At 45.0% G+C, this 19,601-nt stretch overlaps 1 protein-coding gene across 1 annotated transcript in view; it reads left to right on the forward strand.

Moving 5' to 3' along the window:
* Window positions 1-19,601, forward strand: part of LOC119405998 (short transient receptor potential channel 4-associated protein) — a 103,105-nt gene that overhangs the window by 76,295 nt on the left and 7,209 nt on the right. Inside the window, exons 17-20 of the mRNA XM_037672832.2 lie at window positions 1,703-1,795; window positions 5,373-5,463; window positions 13,220-13,360; window positions 17,165-17,279. Of these exons, the coding sequence (XP_037528760.1) occupies window positions 1,703-1,795; window positions 5,373-5,463; window positions 13,220-13,360; window positions 17,165-17,279 (440 nt within the window). The remainder of the gene's footprint in view (window positions 1-1,702; window positions 1,796-5,372; window positions 5,464-13,219; window positions 13,361-17,164; window positions 17,280-19,601) is intronic.

Raw genomic sequence — 19,601 nt, forward strand, 5'->3', positions numbered from 1 at the left:
TGTGAAGTGAGGGGCAATGTTTTTATCTGTTCATTAGGAAAAAGATAAAACAGAAAATAATGTGAGGCCCTACAGCAGAAAAATTGTACTATAAGGAAGATTGGCAAGCTTTGGAAGACCTTGGAGTACTGGTGCTAAGCTTATCACTGCCATCGACAACCGAAATAAACACACTTAACTATTCATGGAGTGCAAGGTACAACCGGAACTGTGGAACTGAAATTGTGCCTACCGTGGTCTGCCCTGGCCAATTGGGTCACTGTGACCTCGCTATATTGGGTACCATGAAAGACCATGATGTTGAGGATTAGCTCACTTCCTACAGTAGGAAGAGTTCACAATCACTGGGACAACGCTATGAAACTAAATCATTTGGTGTTTGATTTTAGTGGCGTCACCAGCTTGTGGTACTGAAGTGACATATGTACGTCGGTGGCTTTTGAAACAAACTCCATAGACGTATTCAGGTGCCCCATGGTTCAGAAGCTTCATTGTGAGCAATATTTGCAGGGCTGTGAACAGCAGGAGGACCAGACATTCGCAATTTGCGTAGAGGCTGTCTGTTATAGAGGCTGGCGTGTATTATTGTAGTAATGTTGCGATGACAATGAGGCTTTCAAGCATGATCTACCACCTTATAGTGCCTTTATTTGTGTGATATATCCAACACTGCCTTTTCTTGCAATGAGATTGCTCATCATCGTCAGGGGCGGTTATTGATAATGATGATACGTGGTATATGATAGTGCAAGGGCCAGGTCTGACCAAAAAACTCAGGCAATTTTTGTTTTACTATTTAGTTGTATTGTGAGGATTAATTTCAAGTAGCGAAAATCTTTAGACAGCTGGAGTTACAGTAATCATGGTATTCTGGTGTACAATTTAAAAAAAGGCATAATTGGGGCATATTTCTGTCAAACAATTATAATTGCCATGTGTCATGATTCTCGAAAACTGTGCACTCTCTACTTTTCTTTGAAGGATTCTATGTCACGCTGATAGCATGCATGCTATGCGTGACCTGTAAAAGTCTTTGCACGCAGCAATAACGCAAGGAAAGGCATGCGAGACAACTGTTATTGTTGTTTGACATAACGACACCCCAAATACACCCTATTAAAGGCGAAAATCTTAAGTGCCTCATCAGACGCTGGCCTTGAGAAATGTAGTGTGTGGTATGGTTCAAAAACTCGTGTGACCCTGGGTGTCAGTCAAGTATTATACCACAAAGCCATGCCAGTGCTTGAAACCGCTTTTGTAGAAAAGACTATGCAGTCATCACATTAACAGATGTAATGTTGCATGGCAGAATTGTATAATCGCACCAGGCGTTGCACCTTGTGAATTGCGTAATGAGTGGGTGGTTGAAATCTGCCAACCCATTACAAAGGGCATAGCTGTAATTCATAGTCATTTGCAACAGCCGCAGCTTCGAGAAAAGTGCTGGCCTTGAAAAGGCAGTGCGCAATACAAAAAATAGGGTGACCTCTGAAACTCCGATGATTATGATGATGATGATGGCTTTCGACTTCAAGTAAGGGACCTGTGAGTTTTTTAAAGGGAGTAGGTGGAGTATTTTTTAGTTTGTTCTTTGCAACTGTCACTTTGCTTTTGTGTTGTAATGACAGAAAAACCCCATCCACATTATTCTATGCCTTAGCCTGTGTTACTACAAGTGCTAATTGACAAACACCTTCTGCAGCCTTGATCGCAACTTGATGTGCACTGGCAGCAAAGGCCTTCTCACCAAAATAGTTGAAGTACTCAAGAAAGAAGCGGGTAGCTCCACCTTTAGGTAGGCATTGTTTCTGGATTGATGTTTTTTTTTCTCTCTTTTTTTTTGTCTCTCTCGCACTGCTTGTACATTGTGTAATTGCTATCAGCCTGCTTCATTTTACTATAATTACTTCACATGTGTGCTTGTTGATGCACACAGAGCCAAATAGCCGAAGCTCATTTCTCCAGTGTTTAACTTCTCTTTTTTTTTTCTTTTTTTTTCTTTTTTCATGTGCATGTGATAATTTTAACTTGCTGGTTTGCGATGCAGGTTTAACATGCAGGTTTGAGAAAATCTGAAGTTTGTGTTAAAGAATGAATTCCAGGCTTGCATTAAACCGAGCGCAGTTGAAAGTGTTACACTGCTGCTGTCCCCTGCTTAGGCTTTCAAGGTGGTGTTGCTATACTAAAAAAAAAGAAAGACGAACTACTTACGTTTTGGTTGCCAGTGTGTGTGAGCAGGCTTTTGAATTTAAATTGTCACATCTTCGTACACAGTGTTCCTAGAATACAAACGAAGGTTAGACAGACCTGGCCGACTAGCAAGCGCTGATCGATTATGTTGAACGGACAGCTAACGCCAATGGGGGGCCCTCAACTGAGGCTCCTCCCATTCGAAAAACTTATTAAAGTTTTTCTGTTCTGTTCTTTTTTGGAGTGCAACCATTGACTGATCATACAGAGGACACCACCTTTAAATGCCTTGTTGCCAGCATAACCGCCATTTTCGACTGAAATTGACTTTTTGAGTGTGTGTGTTTTGTTTTCGTGCTGTCTACTAATGCTACAGAAAATTGCATGTGGAGGATCATGGTAGCTTCACTGCAGCAATGCCAGGTGTGTTTGTTTCAGTGTGGACAAGCCCAGCTTGTCTATAATAGGAGAAGGTTTAATTCAAAGGTTTAGATAATTCATACAGATAAAAAAATATCGATAAGCATGCATAAGTGTGTGTGATACTCATTATGCGACATAATTTTGGTGTGCATCTGTTAATTTTATGTTAGGGTACATATCATGCATGCCATGTGTAGTGTGTATAAGAGATGCCTAGGAGTCATTAAAAAGAACATGAGTCTTTAGTTTGTAAGTTTATGCCGTAGCGGAATAGCACTGACAATGCTCAAAAGCCACTTTTCATGAATTCTGTAGAAGTGTATCATTAATTTTGCTATATCATGTGTCACCCATACTTTGCCATTTACATGGATCCACATTTGCCCAGCAAGCTAACCACCACATGGTGTCTCACTTGAAATTAGTGATGTCACTTGTAACAAGCCGGTGCATAGTGAAATGCATCAAAAATGCATGCAAGGTGTCAACTACATTTCGTCAAGTTCTTGTTCATTTGTCCACATGAAGAAACTTATGCAATTTCTATTTTGTGGAAACAGTTTTTCAGCGTGCCATGGCACTTTTAACAAGAATATATTTGTTAGATTGAAAGTTACCGTGCTTGCGTTTGATCGCAACAAATAATTAGAGCTGTGTGAAGAGCAAAATTTTGGGTGTGAAGCGAATTCATATATTTTTCTAGTACTTCCAAGCAAAATTGCAGCAATAAATTACGGAGCATCCCTAAGCATACTCTTATGAGACGGGAACATGAAAGTGTTTCTTTTGACTCAGTTGGTGTTGCAGAGAGGTTCTGCAAAGTGGTGGTCCCGAGTTGTATTATAAAGAATGAGGAAATGCAGAGGCTGAATTGCGCTTATTTACATAATTCGGTACAACTAAAGTGGTGTTGACAATTTACATGTCCTCTTCCATTTTGTTGTCTAGTTATTATAAATCACAACGTTGAAGAATTTTCTGCCGATGTCGATGCTAAGCCTACAACGTAGGCATCGGACTCGCTGCAGCTACTTGTTGCCAATTCACTATGCTTGCTGCTGCAACACTTCCTCCACAGAAGTTGAAGGCCAACTGATCTGGCGCACAAAGGCGTGCTCCCTCCAAATCGGGAGTTCTTCTGCTGCGGAGATTCCCCTCTCCTACTTCGCGGCTGCGATTGGTTTCTGCGGCAGTTGTTGGCGCCAATGTCAGTTACGGTGGGAGATGTCACGTGTTTTCCGCACATGGCTTTTGCGGACACCGAACAGTACGCGCTTTCTGAAACCTGACCAAGTAACACTTTCGCGTTAAAATATACAAAACAGTTCGTTTTGCACGGTAACTTGTGGACGTAGCAGCAACGCGCTGTTCGCCACGTGGGAATGAAACTGTGCTGCTCACTGTCACTTAGTGACGCGGTTGACATAACGTGCAGTATTGGCATGAGCCTGGATAACTTGATATTTTGCCGTTTTTTAGGGTGATAATAACGAATTTGATATTGTATGCTGGCTTCACGGTGCCAAGATAGGGTATAGACAAGACATTCTATTCGAAAAGCACGTTGCGCAAAACGAGTCGATAGAGTATGAAACTGGAACCATGTTCACAGCTTAAGCAACAGCTGGCCGTCAGTGGCAGGTGTAGTGACATCACGATCACAATATGGTGACTGAGCGCATTTTAAAGTTAGTTCACTCAGGCTCATTTCATGCTCAACTGCGGTCTGTCTGCGTGAAATTTGTTCCCACCGAAGTGGAAATGGTGCGCACCCCTTTCATTGTGAAAGCTCGTATCAAAGGAAAGTTTGCGCGCTGAGGACAGCTATGTCGTGTCTATTTCGCATGCCCAAAACCTGTGTCCGTAAGTGCTGGAAACGAAGGTGATCTACAGCTACATATCAACCAGGAAAAGTTTATACGGGCCGAAAATGAGAAAAAGTATCCGGACTTCGATGACAAGCTTGCAGGCATTCTCAAGCAGCTCCGTGTAGACCGAGCTTGTCAAGGTGACGGCCCTTGAATCAGCTCGTGATCAAGGCGTATCCAGAAGTGGTCTCAAAGCCAGCAAAACTGGATCGCTGAGCGAAAGGAACTGGCAGAAGTGTAAATATCACTCTCTGTGAGGGTGCATCGCGCTTGCTCCCTCCCCCCGATTAAGTATGTTATAAGCGGACGCTGCACTTCGCACTTTTATGCTGCACTCGTTCCACTCTGAGTGCACTGGTCAAGTCTAAAATAGCGTCAGTGTGCGGTGACTGCAGTTAACCTCTCTGATAGGTCGACGTTCGTAAGGGGAATTGGGTTTACGCGCATCATTTAGAAGCGCTGTCATTTTATTTTTAGCGAATGAAACAGTTATACTTATTTTCCAGAAGTTCGAATACTTCGAATAGTAAAATTCCGGTGCGAATTGAAGAGTAAGCACTATTCAAAGGATATCTTGAAAGTTCGAATATTCGCACACCCCTGCAAATAATTTTTTCGTTTCATTCCATTCTTTGTCTTTCATTTCTACCGTGCTTCACGTCTATCCAAGTATGCTAGCATACCAACTCACCCAACTTGCTGTGTAAATAATTTCTGCTTGTGTTCACTGTCCCTTTGATCTTCTATGTAGGGATGATGAGCATACCGAAGCTGTTGTTGACTTTACGTAAGGATTATTTCTGCGTTTCTATGTTCTTCATTTGAAGTTAATACAGTGTCTAGCTTGGTTGGAGACAACTTTGCCAGTTTTTTGTGTCTCTGTGCATGCAGGTTCTGGCTGTCACGTGCTATTGAAAGTTATCTACGTGGGTGCACCAGTAGTGCTGATCAAGACTTCCTTCTCTCCAGAGGCCTTCTGCAGGTACGTGATATACTTATTGTGAGCCCTAGTGGCATTTGGGGTCCCTCTTGTGACAGGATATGATTACATCAGGGTGTCCACCAGCCATGAAAACCAGTATTTCTTTAGAAATGGGAAGTCTTCAAAACTCAAGAAACTTGTTCTTCACTCATGATAACTTGGCTTCCTTTTACAGTACTGTTGATTCAATCTCTTTTCTTTTCTCCATGCTTGAATAGCAGTCACTCCACTGATGAGACCATGAAAAGAGAATGTGCTTCATGTTCACTTCGTAGATAAGGCTGTCAACCATTCCGGTTTCCCCTTGTTTCATTTTGCTATCCTGGCAAAGTGGCAAAAAGTGTTGGAGTACGTAGAATGTACAATGCAGAGGTTGGCTCATTCGTACAGAGGGCTTCACATTGCGCAGATGCTCAATTTCAAAAAACAATTCTCATGCCCCTCTCCAGTGCCTGACCAGTCAGTCGTCTTTGCCTACTAAGTGATGTAATGTACTCTTCCATTGGTCCTCCATACTACAAAACTGCGCCTTGGCCCATCAGTGATGCGGTTTTGGCCACGCAGTTGTCACACACCTTGCGTATTTGTTAACCTTGTTGTTGCCTCACACCATGGTTTATTAGCACGCCACCTATGAGTGACTGACACAAGCAGCATGTGGAGGAAGCGTTGCTAAGTCGTTGGCTGTGTGCCGATGACGTAATTGCTGACGTTGTGTTATGTTGCCGAAGTGGGCGTAATCACGACTATTGGCTACACCTAGCCTCTCCGTCACAGGGAAGGTTTGGGAAGCCGAGCGAGAAACTGAAACCAGCCAAAGCGGCCACAAAATGGTTGTTCTATCCATTGTAACTTCCTTATTACAGAACTTATTTGCAAAATTCATGTGGCGGCATGTTCACATCATACAAGTGTGCTGTTATCTCTTCATAACAAATTTTGGACCTTGGAATTGTTTACTGGCCCTTTAAGGGGGGACCCGGCTTTTCGAGCCGAAAATCTGCCCAAAAACCGAATTTTCATTCTCTCAATTTTCGTGTTCCTGACACGTTTCCGCACCTTTCTACAAAATCTGGTTCCCAAATTCTGCATATTTTTCCTGTTACCGAGATCTAAAGATGCGGTTTCGCGAGCGTTTTCCCGTAAATTGTGCGAAAATACACTGCATTTTGATCGCGCGCCGCTTGGCAACGGTACGCTCCATCGGCGCCATTTTGGTGTTGTTCGATAGCTTGCGTTTCAGACTATTTTTTTTGTTCCTTTGGCAACCCTGTGCGCCCCTGAGAAACGAGAAAAAAGCACCCGCAAAAAAGAGCTTTCACGCGTTGCCATTGGTCAAATGCAGCATGTGATCAGGATTCTGTCCTCTGATTGGCCTAAGTGCCGCTATCGTGCGCCGCCATTTTGACTGGGACAGCGTGTGCCTACCGCCATTTTGATCGACTCGCCGCTCTGTGGATTGCTCGCTTGATCGGCGCGCGAAGTTTATCATGCCTGGCGGTGCGAAAAAGTTCCATACGCGCCACCACTTTGGGCGTAAACGACGAAGGGGAAAAGTGCGTGCAAAGGACGCGGCATCGTCGCAGACAGCCGTTCACGAAGCATCGCCTAGCCATGCCACGGACGCCGGCGGTTCATCGGCGCCAGCCGTACAGTGCTCAACCCACGCTGGTGATGCGAGATTAGATTCTGCGCTCGTGACGGAGGAGGAAGTGCGGGGGGCACATGCACGGGAGCAAGAAGTGCTTCAACAGCTTGGATCAACGCCAGCGACCGCGCGGAAGATCGAAAACTTCAGCCGACGAAGCGGCGCAGAGACTGTGGCGACGGAACCTGCAGCTCCGTACACCATCGTCGAACTTGACGCTGTCAATGAGCTTGTTCTTCGAGCTCTGCGTTGTCACATCTGCCGAGGAAAAGTCAAGCTAACCCGTGGAGATCGTGAGTACGGTTTGGCAGTGAAGCTACACGCGATGTGCGACAACTGTGGCGATATTGGGGATGCTTGGAGCTCGCGTCGAGTGGAACACTCGGTAAGATCAAGACCATTTGCGATAAATATGCTCGCGGGACGCGCGATGCTTTCCACTGGTAACGGCCAAACTGCGATGAACGACATATTTTCCGCAATGGGGCTGTGCCGTCGAGCGATGCATAAAAAGACTTTTCAGCGGCATCTGAAAAATAAGCTGGAGCCCGCTGCTACGCGAGCAGCTGAAGATGCTATGCGGCAGTGCGCGCTTGAAGTGTCATCGCTCTACGAGGACTTGTGCTTTGGACATCGTGGCAACATTGCAGTGTGTTTTGATGGGAGCTGGATGACCCGGGGCCACTCTTCGCACATTGGCGTCGGAGCTGTCATTGAACTGTTCACTGGTTATGTTCTTGACTACGTCGTACTTTCAAATTTTTGTTTGGGCTGTGATGTGGGACTCAAACCCGGTAGCGAGGGTTATGAGCAATGGAAAGATGCTCATCGCTGCCAGAAAAACACCAGTTGTAAATCTGGTCAAATGGAGGTAGAAGCAGGCCTCATTCTTTTTGAAAGGTCCCTTGAGCGGCACAATCTCCGCTATACGACAGTCTTGAGTGACGGTGATAGCAGAACGTACAATGCTATAAGGGATGCCAAAGTTTATGGTTTTATTGATGTGGAGAAGGAAGACTGCACGAACCATGTGCAAAAGAGAATGGGGACGGCTCTGAGGAACTTGGTTCAAAAGCAGAAAACCGAAGGCCGCAGTCTGGGAGGAAAGGGGCGACTCACTGCCGACCTCATCACCAGATTGAGTACCTATTATGGTCGTGCGCTCAAGTCGCATCAGGGGGATGTGGATGAAATGCAGCGAGCTGTGATGGCCACGTACCATCACGTTACATCCACCGATGAAAGCCCAAATCACAGTTTGTGCCCCACAGGCGAGCAGTCGTGGTGCCGGCACAATGCCGCAAAGGCCAAAGGTATGCAAGAGCCAAAACACAAGTACAACTTGCCCAAAGAAGTTGCAGAGGCATTATTGCCCGTTTACGAACGTCTGTCTGACCGGGGTCTGCTGCAAAGATGTCTAAGAGGGAAAACTCAAAACTCGAATGAAAGCTTGCATTCAGTTATTTGGAGTCTGATCTCCAAAGAGCAGCACTCTTCCCTTTTTGCTGTTCAAGCAGCAGTTGCTGAAGCTGTGTTGCGTTTCAATGCAGGAAACAAACACTCTGAAGCATCAATTCTTCAAGAATTGGGAATGAATGCAACCAACACTGGCAAGATGCGAACAGCAGAGAAGGACAAACGTCGGAGTGCCATGTCCACCAAGAGGCATGCAGCATCAGAAGGACTGAAAAAAAAGAGTCGCAAAAAAGCACAAAGACTCCATGCATCCTGATTATGCACCTGGGTCATTTTGAACGACTTCAGTGACATTTACACTATTTTTCTGCTAGTAAACAACTTCTAAAACGTTTTTCCTTGTTTTCTCAAAATGGCTATTTTGGTGGTTTTGCTATTTAGGAGAAGCGATATTTCAGCTTCTGGTCATGATATTACTCTAATTCTTGTGTTGACAGCTTGGTAAACTAACGTAGATTGAAATAAGACTGAATTGAATATTGTAAGTAATAGGCATAATTTTAAAAATCACTTTAACGATTTCATGTCAAGCTGGGATTTCACTTCCAAAAGTTTGACATGCCATAACTTTTGTTCAAATGGGCTTAGAACATTCATGTTTGTTTTATTGCATACAGCCATCATTCTAGATTATAGTGGTATGTTGATTTGTTTTGTAACTATCACAGTTAAAAAAACAGACTTCCTCCTTCCAAGGAACATGAAAAATGTGATATCTCGAAAACTATATAATGCACCAAAAAAAGAATTGCATATCTGAAATCTGCACATCAAAATACATAAGGTGTGAAAGTTTCATAAAAATCGGATTGAAATTAAGCACAATTTGTCTCCGAAGCAGGGTCTCCCCTTAACTGAATCAAAGCTGAGCTGAACTAAAGTGAATCGGGATGAAATGGAATGCGTTGAATTTGAACCTGAACTGAACCTGCATTTTTTCTTTTTCTACAACTTGCTTCAAACTACCTAACGCCATCTTGACATCGAGGTTGAGCCTCGTTTCTGGCATGATAGTAACTTCTGGTTGCAGGCACTGATGGTACAGAGTTTTTCTCAGCTCATTTAATGTTGTAAGTTGTACCACTAAAAATTCATTTGAATCTGTTTTAGATTAGGCTTCTCCACTTTTAGCCATTAACTTCATCTTGTGTTCGGTTGCCAGCTCAGAACTGTTTATATGCAGAAACCTAAAGTAATGTGCAACAGTCTTGGAAGAGAACAGCGCTTTGTGATAGGTAGCGAGGCACTGGAAGTTGTAAAGTAGACTTAGGACAGGTAGTGACCGCGAAGCCAAACAATGAGGCTGAAGTAACTAGAAGACTAAGAATGGGGTGGAGCACATTCGGCAGGCATTCTCAAATCATGAATGGTATTTTAACCCTATTCCTCAAAAGGAAGGTATATAACAGCTGCATCTTACCGGTACTAACCTACAGGGCAGAAACCTGGAGGCTTACAAAGAGGGTCCAACTTGAATTGAGGAGGACTTAGCGAGCAGTGGAAAGGAAAATGATGTGTGTAACCTTAAGGGACAAGAAGAGAGCAGAGTGGGTCAGGGAACAAACGCGTCTTAGGGACATCTTAGTCGAAACCAAGAAGAAATGGGCATGAGCAGGGCATGTAGTGTGTAGGCAAGATAACCGCTGGTCATTAAGAGTAACAGAGTAGGTACCAAGAGAAGGCAAATGCGCGAGGGGAGACATTATTTAAGATAGAGACAGTTTTTGAGCGCTCAGTAATTTGTAATGCGCAGGCCCCGTGTCACGTGCTTCAGCGTATATATGTGACGCTCCCCTCTTTTCCTGATAAACAAGTTGAAAGTTGCGCTGTGTGTGTCCTGTCTCTTCTCTGTCCGCATCTTCAAAGTACATCCACATTGTCGACTTGGAGACAGAAAGTTAGGTGGGCAGATGAGATTAAGAAGCTTGCGCGTAAACGTGGCTGCAGCAAGCACAGGACCGGGTTGATTGGCAGAACATGGGAGAGGCCTTTGCCCTGCAGTGGGCACAGTCAGGCTGATGCTGCTGCTGATGATGGTGATCCACTAATTCAGGCTTGGCACGTGTAGCAGGTGTTTCTTTTGTAATGTCCCTTTTGTGTTCCTTGAGGCGAGTGCGACATTGTCACTCCGTCTCACCTATGTAGCTGGTATCACAGTCCAAGCAGTTAACCGTGTACACGACTCCACTTTGTTTGTCTGGAGGCATGGGGTCTTTTGGATTCAGGGGTACGTTTGCCAGTGTGCGCGTGGGTTTAAACACCGTTCAAACACCCCGTGACCGCAGGGCCCTACGCCCTGCTTCTGATATGCATCGCGAACATAACACGAGTCAGCTGATCACTCCGTCTCACCTATGTAGCTGGTATCACAGTCCAAGCAGTTAACCGTGTACACGACTCCACTTTGTTTGTCTGGAGGCATGGGGTCTTTTGGATTCAGGGGTACGTTTGCCAGTGTGCGCGTGGGTTTAAACACCGTTCAAACACCCCGTGACCGCAGGGCCCTACGCCCTGCTTCTGATATACATCGCGAACATAACACGAGTCAGCTGATTAACCATGCTTTGTGAGGTCTTTGCATGCAGCATCGCATATCGACAAAACGCTCAGGTTAGCTCCGTGCTCCGTTTGCTTAAAACAGTAGCAACATGAGTTACTTCTTGCTCCCTCAGGGCCTGCGTTGACGAACAGTGCATCGCAGCGTGACCGAAGTGCATAGGTCGGCAAACTCACTCATGAGTCGACTCACTCAGACTCACTCAGACTCATATCGAGACGTGAGTCTGAGTCTGAGTGAGTCCGGGTGAGTAAAGTTTTTGTGAGTCTGAGTCCGAGTGAGTTCGGTTGGGAAAAATTTTGGTGGGTCTGAGTCCGAGTGAGTCCGGTTGAGGAAAATTTTGGTGAGTCTGAGTCCGAGTGAGCCCTAAGGGCAAATTATATTGCATGAATGAGCCTGAGTGAGCTCCACATTTTTTGCCGACCTATGGGACTCCTGTCTACTCAACTTCAGAATTACTATCAGCCTTATGTCGGCTCACATTTATACTCACGTGTAGTCCCGCATACGTCAACGCGCTACCATTCATACGTCAGCTCAATATTTATTGATAAGAGGCGTGAGATGAGGAGGGAGAGAGGGAGGAGGTGCCTTGACCTCCCCCCGCAAACTTCTTCATGGGAAGTTACTGATAAAAATATCTCGTGTGAGTCATCTCTTTCAATAAAATGGTCCTTATTGAACTACAAAGTCAGATAACTCGTATTTGAAGGTACGAGATGAAAAGGTGCTAAGTAGCGCACCGATTATGCGAGATATTGGCTTTAAAGAGCATTGACATTATGGTAGAAAAAGGCTAGCGGACTCATGAGTCGACTCACTCAGACTCACTCAGACTCAGATCGAGCCGTGAGTCTGAGTCTGAGTGAGTTCGAGTGAATTATATTATGGTGAGTCTGAGTCCGAGTGAGTCCGGTTGAGAAAAATTATAGTGAGTCTGAGTCCGAGTGAGTCCGGATGAGGAAAAGTTTGGTGAGTCTGAGTCCGAGTGAGCTCTAAGGGTAAGATATGTTTCGTGAGTGAGTCTGAGTGAGCTCCACATTTTTTGCCGACCTATGCCGAAGTGTACATACTATGGCATACTTGTGTTTCACAGGGTGGTGAGATTCAAAACTCACCACATTACCGCTATCGCAAGATTCGTGGTATACAGCTGTCTCCAATGAACTGCCTTCGTTTTGATGCACCAGCACATCTAGAAAGGCTAAAGGGCCACCGTGCTCTATTTCCCATGTGAATTGAATGGCAGGATGAACGTCATGAGCGCCCCACGTATGGAATGCAGATTGTGCATTTCTAAAATGACAAAAGTGTCATCTACGTATGACAGTACACTTTGACAGGGAAGGCAAGGTCACCAAAAATGTTTGCGTGTGTCAGTCAATAAAATTGACTGAGAAGAAAAAGAAGCTGGCTTTCACCGTCGAGTCGTCTTATAGGAATGCATAAAGAGGGACTGTGTGACTTTTAGTGTTGAGGCACTGTTGTGTGCTGCGGTGTTTGTTTGCCACTTCTACTGATGTAAAGTGCAACATTTTATTAACATCAAGACAATAGATTTGTGGCAGGAGTTTTGCACTTTGATGACCAAGTAGTTGTATTTTTAGTGCTATTTCATATCAAATTTTATTGACCCTGTATTCTGTCAATTTGCTTGTGTCGAAAAAAATAGCTGAAGAGGTTATGCCACAACATATCCAACTGCATAACGCCCTTACCTTTGCACTATCGAGTGAAATAATGAGTGCCCCCAGAGAGCATTTTGTCCACGAGATTTGCAACGAATCGAGATATTTATCTAGCTCTTCATAAAGCCCCATAATAAGTATTCGGCTGTCTGAGTAATGTAACTTGCTTCTTTAATGTACTCCACAATGCAAAATTAGCTGCTTCGGTGGCATCACAGGATACATACAGGCATTGCTTGTGCCAAGCTATAACATGTGTAACAGTTTTGGCCAGCAAAACCCATTCACGCTGAAAAAAGAAAGACAAGTATGTTCGTCGGTGTATATGTGGATCAAACATCTATTTCAAATTTTAGTTGACACTTTGGCACTACTTACGTCTTGCAGTTGGTCGCTGGCAACCTAGTCAACTGTAATGTTCGCCAGAAAGAAGTGCTTCAAAGCAGTTTCGACCTCCTGGGTGAGCTGGTCAAGTTCAATCTAAGGGCATTCCGGCAGCTTGACAAAATCCTGAGCACCGAGGCAAAGGTAAGTGTGAAATTCATGAAAAATAAGTCTTCAAATTCATCAAAAATAAATTTGTTGACATTTGTGTAATGTGCTTGTTTTCATTAAAGGGGTAGTGACCCAAAATTTCGTGGCCGAGATAGCCTGCGGGATCGATTCCCATGAACTTGTGTATATCATCTGCAAAATATCAACAGCGAATATAGCTTGGAAGGTATTTTAAATAGGGGTGTGCGAATATTCGAAATTTCGAATATTTTTCTAATAGTGTTTGCTATTCGATTCGATTCGCACTGAAATTTTACTATTCGAACTATTCGAACTTCCCAAAGACAAATGCAGTCAACGTCCGGTTGAAAGTGACCCCTTCAGATTTTCAATATGCTTCACCTCATTACACTCTCGTATTGCGGCAAAGCTGCCTTTCAAGCTCCGTTACGGTCGAACTTAGCCAAGAGACAAAGTCCGGTTGGAAGTGATCCCTAGATTTCCAATACGCTTCACCTCATCACACCCCCGTATTGCGGCAAAGCTGCCTTTCAAGCTCCGTTACGGTCAAACTTGGGCAAGAGACAGTCAACGTCGGATTGGAAGTGGTCCCTAGATTTTTCAATATGCTTCACCTCCTCACATCCCCGTATTGCGGCAAAGCTGCCTTTCAAGGTCCGTTACGGTCGAACTTAGCCAAGAGACAGTCAACGTCCGTTTGGAAGTAGTCCCTAGATTTTCAATATGCTTCACCTCATCAGAAGCCCGTATTGCGGCAAAGCTGCCTTTCAAGCTCCGCTACGGTCGCAAATGTATTAACTCAAGAAAACGCTGGTTCCAATATGGAGATGAAAAATGTGGCAGAGTTGGGGGCTCAATTAATGCTGTTTTGGACCTGAAATTTGGGCAGGAAGTCCGAAAAATCGGACACCGAAGGTTTTTAGCATCCAAAATTTCAGATGTTCTTATATATCTACGTCTACGAGGCAGATTTGGAACTCCGGACTTGAAGGGAGCACACCCTTGTCTGCCACACCAGTTGGCCTTCCACAGAAGTTGAAAGAGGAGGAGAGGCTGAGGAAATGGCATCTCTGCCTATCACGTGTAAAGTGTTGTCGGCAACACTTTGGTTGCACCAAATCATGTACATAAATACAATTCGTCCTCTACATTGCCTCATTCTTGATAAGAAAGACAACTATGAAATATGACCCCACCAGCGCTTCATCAACCTAGCAAAAAGAAACACTTTCATGTTGCTATCTCACAAGAACATACTTAGGGATTCTCTGCAACTTTTTCTGTAATTTCACTTCGAAATATTCGAAAAATGTTTGAGAAATATTCGAAAATTATTCGAAATTATTCGATTCGATTCGCACTCAATCTTTATTATTCGAATTCGCTTCGCACCCAAAATTTTGCTATTCGCACAGCTCTAATTTTAAATTAATCTTGAAGTTTGCATGAGCGACCGACACCCTCAAAGGTGACCCTCGGTGACCCCCTACTTCCCTCACGTGACGATGCTGCAACAAGTTGTGATGATGTCGTAGCCGCCATGTTTTTCTGCCGCGTTCGCTCTAGCAGCCTACTTCTCGGTGGCTGCTCGCGAACCGCACAGAAGTGCGTCACAGTTCTGTGTGCTGACGTGATTGAACGCTGCACCCGCTAGGTGGTGATAGTTGCACTCGGAGGCTTGTCGTTTTTGAAACCGAAACTGACACTGGTCTGTAAAGGAGCCTGTAATTAATTATCTGTTACGCGCTGCAGCAAACAATGTGCCATACAATGTGCTGCAGCAAACAATGTGCAGCAACGCAAGGCCAAAATTGTTGTGTCAGTACCCCTTTAATGTTATAACATTGGTATTAGAAAGTTATAGCATAGTTACATTATATAAATCATGAATCCAGAATTTTTGTATTTGTTAGAAACAGTGCATAAATTTACCCACAAATAAAGGAGACTTGCCCTAACTTCAAAACAATCGGGCAAAGTCTCCATGAGATAAAAGAAGCATTAGATGGTGAAAAACTTCGGGTCTGGTGTGGCTTCATGTTGGCACGGCACACGCTTCAGTGAAGCCACACATCAAGACAAAAATTTTGATGTAAATGTATTTTGACACTCAGCTCAGGTTGGAAGTTGTCACAAAAAGATGCTTGCAGTGGTGGGTAACTTGCGCAAATTGCGCCAATCTGCGCCAACTGGAAATTGCTGCTCCATACTGCTCCAAAGGGTGTTTTTTGCTTAATTTGCGCCATTGCTGCGCCACAACGTGGTTTTGTAACTGAAACTAATGTTTGCGGACAGCACGCCTCGTGAGTGGAAGTACGTCATGGTCGCCATCTTGTAGACTTGCACTGCTGCATTTGTTAATGGCGCCACTAGCACCCCAGTTGCAAAAACGTAACCGCGCCGCAACTTTAGCTTTCAGATGCTCCCCGATGCTCTAGCGTTCCTGGCAGTGGACGAAGGCGCATTTGAGTTGTGGCCTAATAAAAGCGTGCAGTATGGTTCCAACAGCGCTATGCTTGCTGTGCCGTACACGTGCGTTTATCGTAATAGCGTCAATGCAGCGAGGTTTCTAGGTGCATGACCCGCAGCGCTCAATTCTGCAACAGCAAGCTGCTTTCGTTTCTACAAAGCGGTGCACGCTTGAACGCAGTCCCGCACAACGAGCAGCAGCGATCGGCAGCTAAAAGCATGTAGTAGGCTTAAAGTAGCGCTATGCGACACGCGTGCCCGAGAACATAGCTGTTGATAATTATTGCAATGAGGTTGTCAGCACTAAGTCATACTGGCGCGTTTGTCGGTGGCCGCCACCTCGCATTCGTTCTTTCCCTATGCTTACCCGCAAAGGCATCGCCGTGATCGTGCGGAAGTAGGAATCGTTTATCGACCAATTTCCGCACTTCCTGAAAAGGCTGAAAACATTGTGGCTTCGGCACATTTAGCAATGCAGTAAACTTGTATGGCGCAAAAAGTTATCGGGGTACGCAGTGTACGCACTAACCGGTAGGCGTAGGATGAACCACTACGGCTTAAGCGGTCAGCGAAGGCATTATGCTCTATGAGACTCCGTCTGGATTCGTCGTTGTAACTACGTTTTAATTGAATATATATATATCAGTTTTCATGCTGCAGCCAGCTTGTTTTGTGACATCGCTTCTGTGCATAATCCTACTTTTGTTTATTTTTTGTGCTTATTTCGTGGGCTTGCTGCCTATGTAGAAATGAATATGTAAACTGACTATATAAACTGATGGTGTAAATTCAACTAAATTAAAGCTAAGTTTTCTTCCTCTGTGTGCTTCATGAAAAACCTGTGCCTGCTCCAAAAGCAGATTTTGCCTGCTCCAATATCTGCTCCTAAATGCTGGAAGGCATTCCCACCACTGGGCTTCGTGTTTGTTTAGGCATCAAAACAGTGTGCCTTTTGTGAATGCTGTCTAGATGAATGCTCAAGGGGCTAGAAGGAGTGGCAGTCGGGGGTAGCACAGTGAAGTTCACTGTTCATTAATGTCTGGGCGCTGAAGAAAATTGTTCCATTTTAGAGTCCTGGATAGCTGAACGGCGACTATGGTTGATTCTTGCAATTAGGCTATCAAAGGGGTGGCAGATGCGGCCACTGTTGCTAAATGATTGTGCATTTTCAATGTTTTTAATGTCCCCATATGTTATATAAAATGCTGTGGCTCTTGGGAAACGGGCAGTGCATTTGTTGTTGCATTTTAAAATAATACCAATAATTTTAAAAATTTATTTGTAAGCAGAAAGCCAAGTGAGAGTTCTTCATATTTCTTGATTCCTTCACTCTACATCTCCATATAGCAAAGAAAGCTACTCCAGCTGGTCAATGGCTACTTGGTGGACTCCAACATGTTCGTCCGTAGCCTGGTTCTTTCCCAGGAGCACCTATCTGTGTCGGATGACTATGAAGCCAGAGGTGAGCTCCTCTTCTACTGTGCATTATAGCACAGTAGAAGACAGTCGTCTGTGTGTATCAACTTTGTGTGTTAGGATGTTATTAGGGAAATTTGCACAGTTTTTCAAGGTAGTACAGTATCACCTCATTACTGCAGACCTTCATAGTGAAGAGGATTTTGGTCTGTTGTAAAGGGAGTACCGTATTTACTCGAATCTAACGCGCACCTTTTTTTCGGCAGAACGAGTCGTAAAATCGCATGCGCGTTAGAATCGAGTACCGAAAAAACGGTTATCGTATTGCCATCGACATTTCAAAATGGCCGCCTCCTACGCGCCTCGGTCATTTCTGTCATTGTTTCAGTTCGTACGTGTGCTGAGGAGTTTGTCATCTCATTCTGCATTCGCATCGGCGGCATGGAAGTGCCCCCTCCAAATACTCGACGAGCGCACCACAATGTCGCATTTCAAAGAAAAGTTATTACATGTGCAGAGACGGACGGAAATCGGGCCGCATCGCGGTTGTTCGGAGTTGCCGAAACGTGCGTGCGAGACTGGCGCTAACAGAAGCAGAAGATTGTTTTACAGCAAAGCTTCACGAAAAAGTTTCTGTGGACAAAAGCAGGGCCAGTTTGCCGAACTCGAAGAGCGTTGACAGCGACAAGGAGTTGTCCGACAGCGACGAAGACTGATCCATTACGCGACTCGTATCGCCGCCGTAGTGGTGACAGTTTCAGCGGCAAGGCCCGCCGTTTGACTTTTTTTTTCTTTTTGGTTGCGGAAAACAGGTGCACGTTACAATCGAGGGCGCGGTAGAATCGAGTAAATTATGTAAAATCAAAGTACTGTTACAACAGACTTTTATGTAAACGCTGAATGGGTCTGTTATAACCGGAGAGAATTACAAGTCACAGACATGGTGAAAGAACACATTTATTCTTAACGGGGGACCAACAAAAAATGCGATTTTTGGAAAATCTCATTTCCCATTCTGTAGCCCTTTTTCTATCTGATTCCAAAATATCTTAACTGAAAAGTACGTAGAAGTGCTGTAAAAAAATTTTTGCGTCTCCCGACTTGGCGAAAATTGCAGAAATAGCAAAAAAAGTAATAGCAAAACAGTGTTTTTTAAAATTATAGCTCGGCAACGGCGCAACCGGGCGCCACCATTTTTGGCTTGTCGTAAAGAGCATTTCTCAGTGTTCAAGTTCTCCGTTTCAGCTTGCTCCTCCATTCAGTAACAAGCGTACAAAAAGCACATCTTTGAAGTTCAATTCGAGGCCTCCAATTGGCTGCTTCTGCCGTGTTGCTCCAGCACCTGCCAGCACGCCTCGCCATTGGTCCGATGCTCGCTTTGGGAGCTTCGTCGTCTGCTGCTTGTGCGTAGGGAGCCTACATGTGCGCGCCTCCGTGCCTACAGAGGCGCATACATGTAAGCTCCCTACTTATGCGTCACGAGGTCGAGGCTGTCGAAAATTGCGCTACTTGGTGATGCGTGTTCGGACTCGTTCTGTGTTCACGGGTCGGCGATAATTTAGAATATAATTACGCTTTAGTTTAGCAGCTGCAAGCGGAAGATCAATCATCGGATTACGATAGCGCGCCGCACTCGTCGCTAACATCGCAGACTTGCGACTGTAATAGCGTTGACTTGTTGGACCCGCTGTTAGGGGTTCTGCTTATCAGCACCTCAGAGCTTATGACGAAAGCCACCAGGGGACAACTCTTTGCACTCGCGATCGAGCGTGACGTACTTTGAAACATCGGGCACTGCGGCCACGCACATCGCAGCCGAGCTTTCTGCTCGAAGTCGTGGCTAGGCTTAACTCCGCTCATGGTGCCGATGTACGAGACGAATCCGAACTTTGCGGGCAAGAATATCGCGCCAGCGGACATGCGAAAGCGAAGAAGCCGCAATGTCCTTCGTCGCAAGCAACGAATCACATCACCCACTCGCTCCTCAAAATCGCTGATGGACATTTTGCGCATCGGCAGCAGACCCCCTGGCCAAGCTCGCCGTGCAGCGACCGCTCGAAGAAGCGGTGGCAGTGGCTAGCAATTTTGCATGTCAGCGACCTGAAAGGCAACACCAAGCACACTGCGCACCAATTTTTTGTCGCTACAGCTAGGCATAACTGATCATTGACAGACCGGAGATCGGTGGCCTTCGTTCTTAAATCGGTACGTCGATATCCGTGGCGCGCTGTTCCCATCCCGAAAGTATGCTAAGCGATGTTTGAAGTCTGAAGTCCGCTGTAAAGAGTCCTGACCACCTTGCTGGCCTGACATTTTAGTCAATTATATCCGAATGTCCGTCGTACCAGAATCTGTTGTAAACAAAGCT

This window comes from Rhipicephalus sanguineus, chromosome 1 (genome assembly GCF_013339695.2).
Source record: "Rhipicephalus sanguineus isolate Rsan-2018 chromosome 1, BIME_Rsan_1.4, whole genome shotgun sequence".
NCBI classification, from domain to species: domain Eukaryota; kingdom Metazoa; phylum Arthropoda; class Arachnida; order Ixodida; family Ixodidae; genus Rhipicephalus; species Rhipicephalus sanguineus.